At 38.2% G+C, this 15,282-nt stretch overlaps 1 protein-coding gene across 1 annotated transcript in view; it reads right to left on the bottom strand.

The window, feature by feature from the left end:
- Nucleotides 1-1,260: 1,260 nt before the first annotated feature.
- The window catches only part of PRKX (protein kinase cAMP-dependent X-linked catalytic subunit), a 61,793-nt gene continuing 47,771 nt past the window's right edge, over nt 1,261-15,282 (bottom strand). Inside the window, exons 4-9 of the mRNA XM_081858703.1 lie at nt 14,027-14,146; nt 9,414-9,509; nt 8,098-8,155; nt 6,897-6,974; nt 6,224-6,374; nt 1,261-5,593 (exon numbers count right to left, since the gene is read on the bottom strand). Of these exons, the coding sequence (XP_081714829.1) occupies nt 6,249-6,374; nt 6,897-6,974; nt 8,098-8,155; nt 9,414-9,509; nt 14,027-14,146 (478 nt within the window). The 3' untranslated portion in view covers nt 1,261-5,593; nt 6,224-6,248. The remainder of the gene's footprint in view (nt 5,594-6,223; nt 6,375-6,896; nt 6,975-8,097; nt 8,156-9,413; nt 9,510-14,026; nt 14,147-15,282) is intronic.

Raw genomic sequence — 15,282 nt, 5'->3', positions numbered from 1 at the left:
GGAATTTACCTTCAATATCCATTTCAAAACAAATGGGTCGTTTCCAGTGTAAGTTCTATTCAGAAAACAAATGGACATGACAAACTTGGGTTCATTACTTTCAATGAGTCTACTCTAATTTAAAGTGGGTATGAAAAATGAAAAAGCATACAGATGCAGTCAAACATTTAAGAAATTACGACCTATATTCCTTCTGGGAAACATGGTCTGATTGCAGAACTAAAGCCATGCCTTCATTTTTTCTTTTTATTATTAGACAATGTTTCTTTACCTTCCTCGTCTTGGCTCAACATACTACAGATGTATATATGCCTATTTATTTTTATTTAATTCAGCAAATCAACACAGTGGGTGAGGTCCAATGTCAGGCTAGTGCAAGAGGTTGGAGAATTATCATTGTTGTGGAAATGACGGCACAAGTAAGCCACGGGTTGCACAAGAATTTTCACAAGTGCAAGAAACCAATTGCAAGCAATCAACTACCGTATTTTTCGCTCTATAAGATGCACCAGACCACAAGACGCACCTAGTTTTTGGAGGAGGAAAACAAGAAAAAAAAACAAACTGAATCTCAGAAGCCAGAACAGCAAGAGGGATCGCTGCGCAGTGAAACCAGCAATCCCTCTTCCTGTTCTGGCTTCTGGGATAGCTGCGCAGCCTGCATTCGCTCCATAAGACGCACACACATTTCGCCTTTTAGGAGGGAAAAAGTGAGTCTTATAGAGCAAAAAATACGGTAATTACAAGCAACCAATTCCCGCTAGGGAAATGTTGCATGAGCAGGTTGTTGCTACAGTTGTAGATCTCCCAGTAACAGTGAGCAAATTTCTCTGTGCCTGTCATCTTGTTTCTTCTTTGAGGTTAAGAGGATGGATGGCGAAGGAGAATCTGCTTACAGGGTCTGTTTTATTCCAAGGTCGCGTAGATAACAGAGCAGCTCCCACAAGCTGAACTCTATCATATTTTATCCACTTGATTTTGTCTAAAAGGTTCAGGCCCACAAGGAATGAATAGATTTGGTCTATGAAGTTACTAATACTTTGAGAAGGATTCATTATCCAATAAATGACAGCACAACCTGTCTCTGCCTTCTACTGTGTGCTGCTAATTTTTAATTCTGTGAGTAGATCGCAGTCTCTTGGGAATTGGCCACCCCTGTTATAAGAGATTCAAAACACTTTGAGACATTTTTACCCTATTGGAAGTTACAAAGGTCAAATGTAATTAATTTCAGAACTGATATACAATTAAAGAGCTGAATAATTTTTGGACTAAGTTTTATTTACAGATCACAGTGATTTTCATTGTGCAATGAGGACTGACTTATATATTTGTACAGTACTTATACACATGAGTTCAAACAAGCAAGCAACTTCTCCGACATCAGTCCAAGTCAGCGTTGGAAGTCAAATCTGTTCAATTTGGTTTTTTACACAAATGTAACTATCCCTTACTTACTGTACAACAGAGTATTTATAAAGCTGTCATGTTTGCCATAGAAAAGTGCAAAACATAGGAAATCTGTACACAGTACAGTACAAAGGAATTATGCTACAGTTCTTGAAAGCTGAAAAATTCTGTAGTATAGGAATCACTGAATCTTAGTTTTCCAGGATGGCAAGATGACTGGCTTGCTATCTTCCACTTTCCAAGATTTGTCCATCCAGTTAAACAGTTTAGTACCTACATTTCAATAAATTAAATTTGCTCTTCTACAGCAGATCACCTTTGTTAAATTCAACAACAGCACAAACGTTTGAGCAAGCAAGTACATCTAGGCAATTTAAGGCATGACCCCCATTTCAATTATACTGCATCATGTTTGGTTACAAAATTATGCCCATTATCCACCTTATAATTGAATACAGAGAAGGCTGTAGGGGCGATTTGTTTTGGTTTCATCCATATCACGAAAGCTGTGTGTTGATGTGAAAAGGGGAATTTTTGTTTCGAGTCACTTAAAAAAGATCTAACCATTATAAAAATAAGGCATGAAGAATAAGAATTCTAATAAAAATAAATCAATAGGTATATGAAAAATTTTAAGTGGAATTTAGGAGAAGCTAGGGCTGTGAAATGAATCTGTGGCCTGCCACATGTTATTTGACTACAAACCCTCTCATTCCTGATCACTGGACATGAGGGTTGAAGCTATGAAATTTGGAATCCAACATCTGGAGAGAAACATGTTTCCTCTTCCTGGCATATAGGACTGCAGCCTAAGCCATCTTCGGGCATTATAGTTCCCATATAAAGCAACATGGGAGCAGCAAAACTGGGCTGTGGTTCCAGATCACATGGAAGCTTTTGTGCGCACCTCTGCATTTGAAAAGATACATTTCCCAGTAGATGCCATGTGCCATGTGCAGACACGAGAGGCATAGATACTCACTGATCCTGCATTGCTCCTTCATAGGGGCTATAATGCCCAAATAGAGGTTTAGATGAACTTGACACCCACTGATTTCAATGATAACCAAGTCAAAGCTAAATTGTTCAATTTACTTCAACTGGACCATGTTCAACTAACTCAGTCTGGATCTAGCCCAATGTGTGCAGCTCCAGTTGATTTTTTTTTATTTACTCGTTTTATTTATATAAACTGTCAATAACTATTTCCCCAGGGCAGCTTACAGCAGAAAATTGGAAGATAAAAGCACAACACCCATATTGCATTATCACCTTTTGAGGCAGCCTTTTGCTGTTTCCAGTTTGGTGGTATCCTGCTAAATTAACCATAAGGCAGGCTTCAGACTTCAGTGCACAATATTTGTTAAGCATCACCAGTGCCTTGTGAACAGATGCACCAGAACAGCTCCTTTATATTGTTGTTTATGCTAAGGGAAGCTATATTCTAAAATGCACCTGTCTTTCATACAAATGAAGATTCAGTTTCTTCCTGTGCAGAATTTAATTTACAATACATAATTGATTTCTTTTATGGATGATTAACTTGCCAAATGAAAGCCACAATTCTCTGGTATAACTTTTACAGCTAAGGAAATGTTACTGTCCTACTTACTTATCGGAAGCACTATTTCAGTATTTTTTCCCCCTTGAGAAAGAAGTTGTAATAGTATAACTGAATTCAGAGGATATAAATTTATGGAATAGCAGACCAAGTCACAGAATACATTGGCTCAATTTAAATATAACAATAAGGCAAATCATGGCTTAGCATGAACATGCTACTCCCACAAGAAGAGGCTGTTCCATTCTTCCTGTTTTGAGCTACCCATGGTTTGGCTTAGTGTGTCATGCAAACCTGGGCTGATTGTTTCTTTCATTTTAGACAAATTATGAGCTGCACCAGGGTTTGTTCTTGGTTTACAGCTCACAACCTCCTGTCCGGGAACATGTGCCTTCATGCCAAGTTGTGGTTTGGCTGAGTGTTATGTGCAAATTAAGCAGTATGTCTTCCTGTATCCACTGTTTTTCTTGCTTAGCGTGGTTCCAACTGTTAAAACTGCTGCAAGCTAGAAACAAACAGAAGTACTCTGTTTGCAAGCACCTTAATATACTGCACATCAAATGCCAAGATTCTGCAACACAGGAAGTCAAGATTTGGAAGGTTCATCTCGGAAGAATTATGCAAGACACACAAACGTTGTGTGTTCAGAATCAGTAGATGCAGTAACAGCAAAACAGTCACTTATTCTCTGGCGGATAGATTGTACTAACTGCGAAAAGTACGGAAGGAAAAGCACTAGAGCTCATTTGATAATGAGTAGGTGACAGGAAACTGTGAAAAGTTTCAATCCCCTGCCACTTGCAAGACACACTATCTCCTCTTTTTGGAGTCAGTTTTCCTCACAATGTGGTCTAAAAAAATGTGATATTATGTACAATAAGAGAAATATGGGTTTTTTGTAGCATCTCAGGTTCAAATAGTCACAGTAAAGGTCTGTGGGGAAAACTGACCAGAAGAGAGCAGAAAGATGGACAAGTCTTTACATTTATAAATTGCATATGCATGAGCCACCTAACAGTGAGGATTTGCAGACTATGGGGAGAAGAATCAGTCATTGATTTTTTTAAACAACTTCTTCAAATGTACAGACCAAACATCTATAACCATGGTAGGTGTCTAAAGCCATCATTGGAGAGAATTTCACATACAACAAATCTTTCTCTGAATGCACAACTGCTGCAATTTTATTTTTAAACATACATGCCAGTTCAAAGTTAAGCTTGCCAGAAATAAGTACAGTAAGCTTAAATCCTAGTAGTGGTACTAGGTGTGAACAGCTCAAAGAACACATCATAACCCTTCATATGTTGGATTTCCAACTCTAGTCAGTCCCAGCTGATATGGCCAATGATCAAAGGGATGGGACTTGTAGCTCAGCCATTTCTAGAAGGCCACAGGTTCTCCTTGCCTGTTGAGCTCAACCTTGGGATCATGTAAGTATATAGTCCCAATTCTACATATTCTGGTTTATTTCAGCAGTATAAATGACATTAATTGACATGTAGAAGATTCTACTTCAGAATCTGTAGAATTTTAATTTACACACAAGGAAGTTCATTAATTTTCATCATGATGACTCAGAAGACCATGTGAATAGCCTTGTTTCCTGAAGTGATACTTATGTAATGTGGAAATCTGATCGTAGCAGTTGATCTGTGGTGAATGTTTCACGCACCAAACCATCACCTAAGGTTGCAGTTGTTCAGTGATGGTAATTCATGTATGAAACAGTGCATATGGTGGAAGATTTATTAGATGATCTTCAGGTCCCTGTAAGTGCAACGATTCTAAACCTAAACTCAGAGAACACACCTTACCAATAGGTACGATTCTGCCATGATTTCATATAGTTAATGAAAAACACTTTACATAGTCTGCTGTAATCAAGAATCATGATTTGCATCGACAAAATTTCAACTCAACTTCATAAAGAAAACATTGTGTGATCTAAACAAAACATAAAGGCCCTTTATCTTTCAGCTTTCAAATAGTAGGGCTGCAGGTGTGGAGCACTGGAAATGATACAATTTTCTCAAAATTTACTTGTATATTTCTTTTTACAAAGAATTATAAAACGTATAGAAGATGCTGAAAAACCTATTGATCATTTTAAGATTTTCTTCTTCTATGGGGCATCTTGAAAAAACATTTAAGAATAAAAACCATAGACTCTGTAAAGTACAAAAATTTACATTTCAGCACAGTTTCTGTGCCTTTTTCTGTATTGATTTCTTTATATACACATATTCTAATCTGTGCTTTAAATGACAATCTTAGTATAAACTTATAAAGTTAGTCAATGAGATAACTATGCAAAAATATTTGGGCATAGCAAGAAACAAAACTAAAAATAACTGTTTCTTTTTTAAAAAAACAACAACCCCAAAAAACTATAACAGTTTTAAAGTCTACACCTCAGGGTAGGTGCTTCAGTATTTTAGTTTACTGAACTAATGCCAAATCCATACAACTAAACTTATCGACCCTTTCCCAACTTTTAACATTATTTCTTTATGAATAATGAAGTAACATTCTTTCACTCATTTCAAAGAAATTCTTCATAACTTTTTTCAAGTTCTTCCTTGCCGGTTCCCAACTAGCACATTAATAATCTTCCAGTTTCTACAAAATAAATAAAAACAAGTGTTCGATTAATTGATATTTCAGAGTAGTGGATACTTGAATCTCCTTATTCAAAGTTCTGGACTTTATGCACTGTAGGAGACATAACCACAAGAAAATCTCTGCAAGGAAAGGGTGATTCTATAAGGTACGAGAGTGGACATTCATAAACGTTATCTGCTGAAAAATGCGTAAGTGCAACAGGAATGAATAAAAACATCAAGATCATCATGGATGCTTTTACAATGCAGAGGAAACGGATCTGATCCTTTTCATTTCTTTACACCCAACAGATAAGTTTGACAAGTGAGTGGGCCTACCAACCTGCCAATCGTGTGACATCACAATGTCAGGTGACCTGTTTTCACCAGTGTGTCTTGAAATCACTCCATGAAGGCAAATGTTCAGTGCTTTGCAAGCCCTGACAATCAGCTGATCACTGGGACTTTGTGTGCCTGCAAAGCCCCCTTTTGGCTCAGCTGCATCTTTACCTGCCTCACAAGTGATACAATATATGATAGGTGTGGCTTGGAAAGGTGGGTCTAATTAGGTCATGTGCCAGAGCTTTCCTATAGATGTTATAATGGAATAAAAAGGAAGTAGAACTTAGGGAAGATGAGTATCCAATACCTTAATGACATTTTGTGTCTGACATTTAGAAGTTCTTGAAAATTTCTAAATCTTTAGGAGGTACAGGAGGCATTTTGTTCCAGTCATCTTCAGGATAAGCTTCAAAGTTGGATGTATCACCATCATTTGATACCTTCGGGACTATAGGAGGCTGAATTAAAAAAGGAAAATAATAATCAATTTAAATCCCATGTCAAATGAAGTATAGTCTAGAATTTTTCACCCCCTCCCCAATTTTTTTTGCTTGGCATAAAGTTAGCTCATTATCACAGATTAGTTTTAGCACAATTGCTTGGCCTGATCAGTTATTTATCTATATTACAGTACATTTATATCCCACCTTTCTTTCATTATGGAACTTAAGTTCCTATCTAGGCTCTGACTTGAACCCAAATCTGCTTTGCTCCAGCTGGGTGGATATCTTACCTGCCTCCTGAGAGTCCTATCACTAACTTCTTTTTGTCCATTGGAATCCTAACTTATACTAAGTTTGGGAAATGTTTGGTGTGATGGCTCTGGGATTTCAACATAAAGAACTCAGGCATATGACCTTCACTATAATTCTAGGACAACCTTCCAAACAGATTTTTTTTTTTTTTAGCTGAAAAAGAATCAAATGAAGCAGAAGTATAATGAATTATCTCAAAGCTGCATTTGTTTTTGCACAATTCACCTTTAATTTTCTCTGTGGTACAGCATCCCAGTCTACAGACCTGAACCATCTGTGCCTCTTCACATCATCAGCTCCATTCTTTTGAAGAAAAATCAAATTAGATGTTTATTCACTGACAGGAAATGCCAAAATATATTCTAGCAAACACTTTATGCAGACCCATATGTATTTCTGCCATCTGCATTTTGAAGGCACACTGTAGTGCACACAATTTTTCTGGTTCTCTCTTAAATACTGGATTCCCCAGCAGTTTTTCCTGTACCAAATTTGGATTCTGCTGGTCACAAATCATCCTTTTACATACCGAATGCAAGTAATATTGTGAGATTGGGAATGATTTCTACAAAGCATATACTGAGTAAGGTTTTGATTCTTTTACCCTTAAGTAGCAGACCCACATGCAATAGTACAAGTTTTTGAAACTGATCTCAAATTTGAAATTGGTATACTATGGGTTGTTCCTTTTTGAGGAACACATGACTGGAGTCCTACTGAATGAACAGAACTGCACACAGTATTCCAAATTGCAGTTAGATCACAGACTGGAATAGCAGCAGTTTTATTTTAAAATTGTCTCCTAATGATCTCCAGCATGAAATTTGCCTTTCTCATAGCTGCTTTCTACATAGAATCAACATCTCCATCAAACTATCCACTATGACCCCAAGGTTTCATTCCTGGCCAAGTCACTGCCAGTTTAGGTCCCATCAGCATAAGGTGTCTTGCACTAACATGCATAACTTTATGCTTGTTTACACCGAATAGCATTTGCTACCTATTCACTCAAGTTTGGATATGCCTGTTTGGAACTTTTTGCAATCCCTTTTTCTTTTAGGAATCTTGGACCAGGGCTTTCTTTCCATCCAGAACTTGCTGGAACTCAGTTCTGGCACCTCTCAGGTGGGCGCCATTGCCATTATAAGAGAACAAGGGAGGCAGTCATGGTGAGTTCCGGCACCTCTTTTTCTAGAAAAATAGCATTGCCTTGAGCCCCACTGCTCACCCCTAACTCTAGAACGATACAGCTTTCCCACACTTAAGAATACATTAATAAGATCCCCCCCCCCTCCACAAAATAAATCAAATGTATTAGAATTTGGTTTTAAGCAAAAAGAGCATTTCTGGAAACCGAAGATAAGGAAAACGTTTTATGCCAATGGTTAGGATGTGCTGAGATTTAAAAGTAGCATTTAAAGCTTACCTTCATGTTTCCTAGCCGTCTTGTTCGGTCAACCACAAGAAGCTTTTTAATAAGGTCCCTGGACAAGGGGTGGTAAAAATTAATTTTTGAAGTTGTATTTGGGTTCAAGATGACAGAAAATATATAAAGGCATCGAATAATAGTGAAAGTAGTAGTAGTAGTAGTAGTAGTAATGTGAAAAGGCTAACATTTTCCCTGCAGTTATCAGCTTTCAAGTGGAGAGAGATTGTAGCTTGAGCAACAAACCTCCAATGCTTAATACTCCAGTTGAGATAACTGGGGTGCAGCTGGGGAAGGTGAGCAATAAATCCACCTTTCAACACACCTTTGACAGGGATGCAGACAGAGTAACTGAAAGCTGAGTTGCCAAGAAAACATATGGAGAGGGCAGGTACATATTTCACAATTATTAAATTCTTCGCTGATCTACTCAAACCATTTAGTCAGCATTCCAGTTTGATTAAGTGACCCCTTATAAATACATATTAAGCACACAGCTGCCACGGCTGAACTAGTATAGTTGTATCGTTTTTCAGCCATGCGATATATAGTTTCTACTCTATTAATCCTTGCTGCAGACTGGGGAGGGGCATGGTCTGGGAGAGGCATTTCCTGCAGAGAGGTCGCCATACTTGCTCTAGTGGTTTAGGAGCAAAGGAACTGTGCAGTTGAAGGTCAGGCAGACACCTTTAAGATATTCTCTGTAAAGCCCTACTCTCAAGCCCACTTGGCTGAGTCAGGGCTATGACCCGACTGCTTACATAAAGTATAGACAAAAAGATCCTGCTGGGGTTTCAGTTCACACTGGAAACCTTCCCAAAGCTTTGTCAGAAAAGCTCAGGGGCTCTACGCCTCCCTTGTTCTCAAGGGTTGTCAGTTTCCCTGAGCTGTGCCCTATATGCCAGCTCAGGGACAACAGAGCTCCCTGGAGTCTTAAAAATAGGCTCTGTCTGAGCTATAGAAGGCAAAGTAGTGTCTGATTTTATGAGATTTGCTAAGCTGTTGGGTGGAAATCTTCATCAAACATGCAAATTGCTATATGAAATCCAGAACTAATGCTACTAATTAGGCTCAGCTCTAATTAAAGTTAAATATTTAAAACTCTGAATTCACATTAGAGCCCCCTAGAATTTAATTAATGTCAAGTATATAAATTAGAGTGTTCTCTCCCCAGAATCCATAGACAGTGCGCACTGTACAAATAGTGGCTGCATGTGACAAGCGGCTTCATACACTGTACTTTGAATGGCACTTTAAAGTAAAGCTAAGGTAGAACCAAAATAGAATAAACCAGCGATTAAGGTGAATGCACTTACTTTACATATAAATCCAGATGCCTGGGGAAATCTATTTTACCAGCAAGAATCTTCTGATATATTCCAAAAGGGTTGTCATCAAAGAATGGAGGAAACCTAATCAAGAGGAGGAAGACACACGAAACCACACAGCTATAAGTTTAAAAATCTTTGAAAGTATATTGTAATATAGCCTATTTTAAATGCCATCTGCTTCCCAATATTAGACCTGCAATTATTTATGCATACAGCTGTATTGTACTTACTGAAGTCCAGAAAAGTTACTTCTTAAACACATACACATATTGACTACTTCTGCTGCCCTTTCGCCTGGTGTAAACCAAAGAATACACTTTCTAGAAACATACATAAAGCATAGAGAATGACAGTATGCTTATACCATGCAACGAGTGACAAAATTATGAATGGTTTTTTTTAAAAACACTTTGGGTTGCCTTGCAGCCTTCGCTTTTGCCCTCTGAAGCACCCTGCGTCACAGTGAAGTCAGTCCTCTTGTTAACAGGCTGGGGTTTTTATGCCTTGCTGTATACATTCCTCACAATTGAGGTACAGGGCATCTGTTAAAGAAATAGGTCTGATTTATTAAGTGCTAGCTTGTGATGAATAGGGGTCTGATCATAAAGCTTGCTATGCTAGCAAGACCTGGGGTGGCATGTTTTAAATACTGGCGAAGCAGCATATCTGTGCCATGAGGATATTACTTTAGTTAATAAACTTAGTACAAATATTTAGCACTTAAGCATAAAGGAGCTCTAACAAAACACCCAAGACCTCTTCAGAAACATGTTTTTAAGCCTTAGATCCTCATGTGTCTTGTAAATTTTGTCCATCTTGGGAATAATTCCTCCTGCTGTTCCAATTTAAGAAATCAGCTTCATGGGTATTTTGGAATGGTTGATGTTCTGTAGTAATAGATCAGTTAAAAATGGAAGTGTTTGATTTATTGTTGGAGAAGTCGAGTCCAGTTTAATGGCTAACACTATTATAAGAGCAGCTATTGAGGAGCAGGAAAAACCTTTTCTTTCCAAATCAGTTAGGTGGAATTGGAAAGTATCTTTCAACTAATTCCTCATGGTCAAAAGAACTCGGGGTATGCCTTTTCAAACAGCACCCCCCCCATTGCATATTCTGATGCGTTGCTGGAACGGGGGGAGACATTTCTTCTGCTTAAAGTAATAAAAGGTCAGAAATCGCATTTACCATACCTAAGCCCTTAAATGTAAAGGTAAAGGGACCCCTGACCATTAGGTCCAGTTGTGGATGACTCTGGGGTTGCGGTGCTCATCTAGCTTTACTGGCCGAGGGAGCTGGCGTACAGCTTCTGGGTCATGTTGCCAGCAGGACTAAGCCACTTCTGGCAAACCAGAACAGCACACGGAAACGCCGTTTACCTTCCTGCCGGAGCGGTACCTATTTATCTACTTGTACTGTGACGTGCTTTCAAACTGCTAGGTGGGCAGGAGCAGGGACTGAGCAGTGGGAGCTCACCCCATCACGGGGATTTGAACCGCTGACCTTCTGATCGGCAAGCCCTAGGCTCTGTGGTTTAGATCACAGCGCCACCCGCATCCCTACCTAAGCCCTTAAGACTGCCTAAAGTGAACCATTTCTAAGATAACAGACAATATATTTAGTGAATGTGCATGAAGCAAATATGCTTATTCAATAATTTTACCACTGTCCTTTAATCTGAGGTACCACTGTACTCTGAGTGGGTGAGTTTTTGCCTGGCTGAAATGTATCCTTGAACTCGTAATGCCTTTTGCTTGTGCAAGTGGAGGAGGATGTTGGTGTCTGTAGAAACTGTACAAAGGGGGAAATGTATATCTGTTGCTCCTCCATCCACTATTGCCTCTGGCCTCACTCATCACTGGAATGTGGTCCTCAAAAGGCTGCCCAGAAATAAATGTGGCCTCTGGCCTCAAAAAGGCTCCCAACTCTGCTCTAGTATTTGCCTACAGGTCAAAATATCATTAGTGTATCTTCCAGTTCAGGGATAATGCATCCGAAAGGTTGCTGGCACGTATTGAAACATTCTGATCCAACTGAGAGAGCTAACAAATTAAATAAAAATTGAAGTTCTCCAGATTTTAATAAGTCCCTCTAGCCTGCCCTTCCCTTTAAGGATGTTTTCCTTTGTCACATAAGTTCGGTATCAAGCAAGCACAGCTGGAGTTAGGAATTGGTTTTTTTAGTGTGCCGTCTGCTGACTGCAGTATTGGGACCTGTGAGCCAAAGCAGAAGTGGAATTTTCTTTATTAATGGAGGATTCCATCAAGCAAGCTTTTCAGATTCTTTAAACATAATTCAGAGTAAGATACAGCTCAGATCAGCTTTAAAAGCCTATGGTATAATATTCTTTTGATGTGCATTTAATCAGGCAACACCGTGTGGGTGTGTTAAAAATACTACTTAGGAAATTGCTTCTATTTTTAAAAAACATGTCTGTGCCTCTTTAGCTGATTTGTATAACAGATTCACAGTAATGTTTCTGCAGGAAGTACTTTGATACTAGCAGACCACATGTTGGTTTGACTTGTTTTTATCTTTTTATAGAAGGTTCTTCTATAAGAAAGACAAAGCCAGAAAGGAAAAGACTGCAGGCCTCATTTAAGTCTTATGTGCACAGGCTCTCTATTTTAGACTGTTTCTGAAAAGCATACAATTCTGTCAGAATCCTAATGAATCCATATTATTCAGTGGAATTTTTCTTAATATTTAAGACCAAACAGATTTTTGCACTGATTCCTGCGAATTGTTTGTAACTGATTGAGTAGATTACTGCCTTAAGTTTGACCATCTTTTTAGCTGGTTTGCTTGTAAAAAAAACCAACATCACTTTAACTGTAGGAATGAAAATTGGTGTGCACATTCAGGACACAGATCTATGTTTGAAATGCCTTACCTCCAAGAGATAATAAGAGTTGAAGGGAAAATGCATGGATAAATGATCTGGTACGCATACCATTTCTGCAAAGTTATACTAATGCAACATTAAGCAATGATACTTTACACAATTCTTTTATAATTGCACCTCCATCTTTTTTAAAATGCAAAGGATTAGATCTAGATTAAGTTAGCTGAACTGAAATCATAATTTCTCAATGAGAATATAGTTCACCTAACTTGGATCCAACCCTATTGACTTCGCTGGGATAAATCTAATTCAAATGCCTGCATAACAAATTTATCTTTAACTAGTGTAGGAAATTTCTAAGAAAGCCTTTCTGCAACAAAGCTAGTTAAATCATCTACGCATTATTCTGAAAATGCTGCCATCTAGTGGATTCAAATATTCATGGATTTATGGGATATTGAATTATAATATTCTCGCTGTAACACACAGAGAGGTGTACATGCAGCAAAAAATGTTGATTCAACAGGTACCAGCAAGAAGCCCAACAAACTCAAACAGCACGAGCCCCAATCTAGCATAGAAACATAAGATTATCAGATGTATCTTCTCATACTGAAATACTGAATGCATAGGTGGGATTTGTTCTCTTTTCCCAAAACAGATTCTCTTTGAAAAGAGCATGCCTGATGAGTTAAAACTTCTTAAAATAAATGTGAGAATGTTTTTAAAAGATGTATTGATTTTTTAAAATTAAAAGTGTGATCTATTTCAATTAAAACTAGTTAGCAAGGCATGAAACCTACCACCCAATGACACAAGTGGTTCTAAGTGATGAACATGGGATTCTTTTTGAATTCCAAGTTACTGGTAATATATGTGCCCCTGAATCATCACTCAACTGAAATATTCTTGCATTTGTCTATGGGTGGCTATGACATGGCTACAGGATGTATCTAAAACAGGGATGGGGAACCTGTGACTGTCTAGATCAGAGCTTTCCAAACTGTGTGTCATAACATGTTAGTGTGTCAGTTGCAGTGTGTAGATGTGTCATGTGAATGCACTTCCCTGGCTGGAAAGGGGTTAGTTTAACCTCCGGTTTGCTAGTAAAACTGAATTATTGTGTCACTAAATGATGCATGTCCAAAAAGTGTGTCATCAACATGAAAAATTTGGAAAGCTCTGGAAAGCTCTAGATGTTATTTGACTCCAGCTCCTATCAACCCCAACTAGGATGGCTGATGATCAGGGATGATGGAACTGCAATGCAACAACATCTGCAAAGCCACGGGTCCCCTACTCCTGCCACAAACAATTCAGCCATATGAGGGCACCAATTACATGGTTCTATTCTATGAAACTGGCACCTTGCCAGGAAGGGGCCACTACCTATTGCATGGGAAAGGCACACACAATTAGTCCCAACCATATGCCTAGGTCACTTAGATGTTGTTCCAGTTGTGTGGGAGTCTCCCATGGATACGTAATACCACGAGACTGAATGTTAAAAGGCACTGTTTTCTCACAAGGAAACAAATATTTATCATCTCAATTTTAGAAGACGGGAATTCTGTGCAGTTAAGTATGCTGATGTTGTGCAGAACAGTCTCATTTTCTGTCTCCAAAATTGTTTTTCCACACAACACGAAAGCAAAGCTGGGACATGTAAAAGAACCAGATTTTCCATATTAGTACACTGTGAGAAAACGAAAAATATCCGTACTTCACTTAATTTTATATTCCCCATTCAACTTACCCAGACAGCATCTCAAATATCAGAATGCCGAGGGCCCACCAATCTACTGCTCTTCCGTGACCTTTACTCTGGATGACTTCTGGGGCAAGATATTCTGGGGTCCCACAGAGCGTCCATGTCCTAAGAAAAAAATAACAAGGAACAGGAAGCTAAAATTACATTTCATATTTGTGATGGATTAAGCTTTCATTGAAACTGGGCTACCCAAGACCTAAAGGCTTGTAATCAGAAACAGTTCAGCATGTTTAAAGTTTTAGGAGAATCACAGCCACGTTACAATCCCATATAAATGGCATAACCTCTTATAAAATTGATGAGGCTCTGAGAACTGTTCTGGTTACTGAATTTATGGTTATTTGTATTTATTGTAATGCTGCTTATATTAGTTTAACATTTTTGTTTATTGGGTTTTTTTAAAGGTTGTAAACCACCTTGGTATTGTTATGGATGAGAATATATAAAAGATTACAAAAAGATAGATAAATGAAGTTAATACTTAGTGAATACGATTAGAATTTCCTCCTAAATGTTTATACTCCACACTGAAAGCAAGTGAGCAGTAACTCTCACAGACTAAGTGGAGCAGAACTCCAATTTATCACCTGAAGCAGGAGGCTTAAGCAAAATGGCCACAAATGCTTGGTCACAGCTCAGGGATAACAGTGTACCCAGAACCAAATGGTACTGATTTTATCCCAGGGATTTTGGCCACCAGACCATTCTGTCCAATCAGATTCCTAACCTGTTGCTGTACTAGTAAGTATTTAATAGGTTAAGCTAGGTATTTTGAACAAAATTTACAAAAAAGAGAGAAGACCTCGACTTAGCACAAGAAGAAAATATATTTACGATAACTATCTTAATCAATGATGTAGCCATATTTGTAATTATCTAGTACGGAATAGGAATGTGTCCCGTTGACAGTGAGTGCATGAATGACAAAATGAGCCTAACTGCACACCTGATGTTATTCTCTACTTCAAAATATACACCAAGATTCTGCAAATCCACTTATAAAGCTGCTTTTTAGGCACACGTGTCTGTTTTAATGAGGGAGAATCTTTTACTGGAATAGAAAAGCTAATCAAACAGATTTTGAGGGCATTTCTCTGCTGGTAGATTCAATTTACTTTAGTCCCAGACAAAAGTAATTTACACTGGAGTTATGCAAACAAGGATAATTTTAATGCTATAGAGAACCAAGGAAAAACCCAAGGAAGCTCACAGAAACTGTGAACAAGCATCTGTGAAATCCT

The sequence above is a fragment of the Podarcis erhardii genome (assembly GCF_964252035.2).
Source record: "Podarcis erhardii genome assembly, chromosome: 4".
Taxonomy (NCBI): Eukaryota; Metazoa; Chordata; class Lepidosauria; order Squamata; family Lacertidae; genus Podarcis; species Podarcis erhardii.
This window is presented reverse-complemented; position numbering and strand designations above follow the sequence as displayed.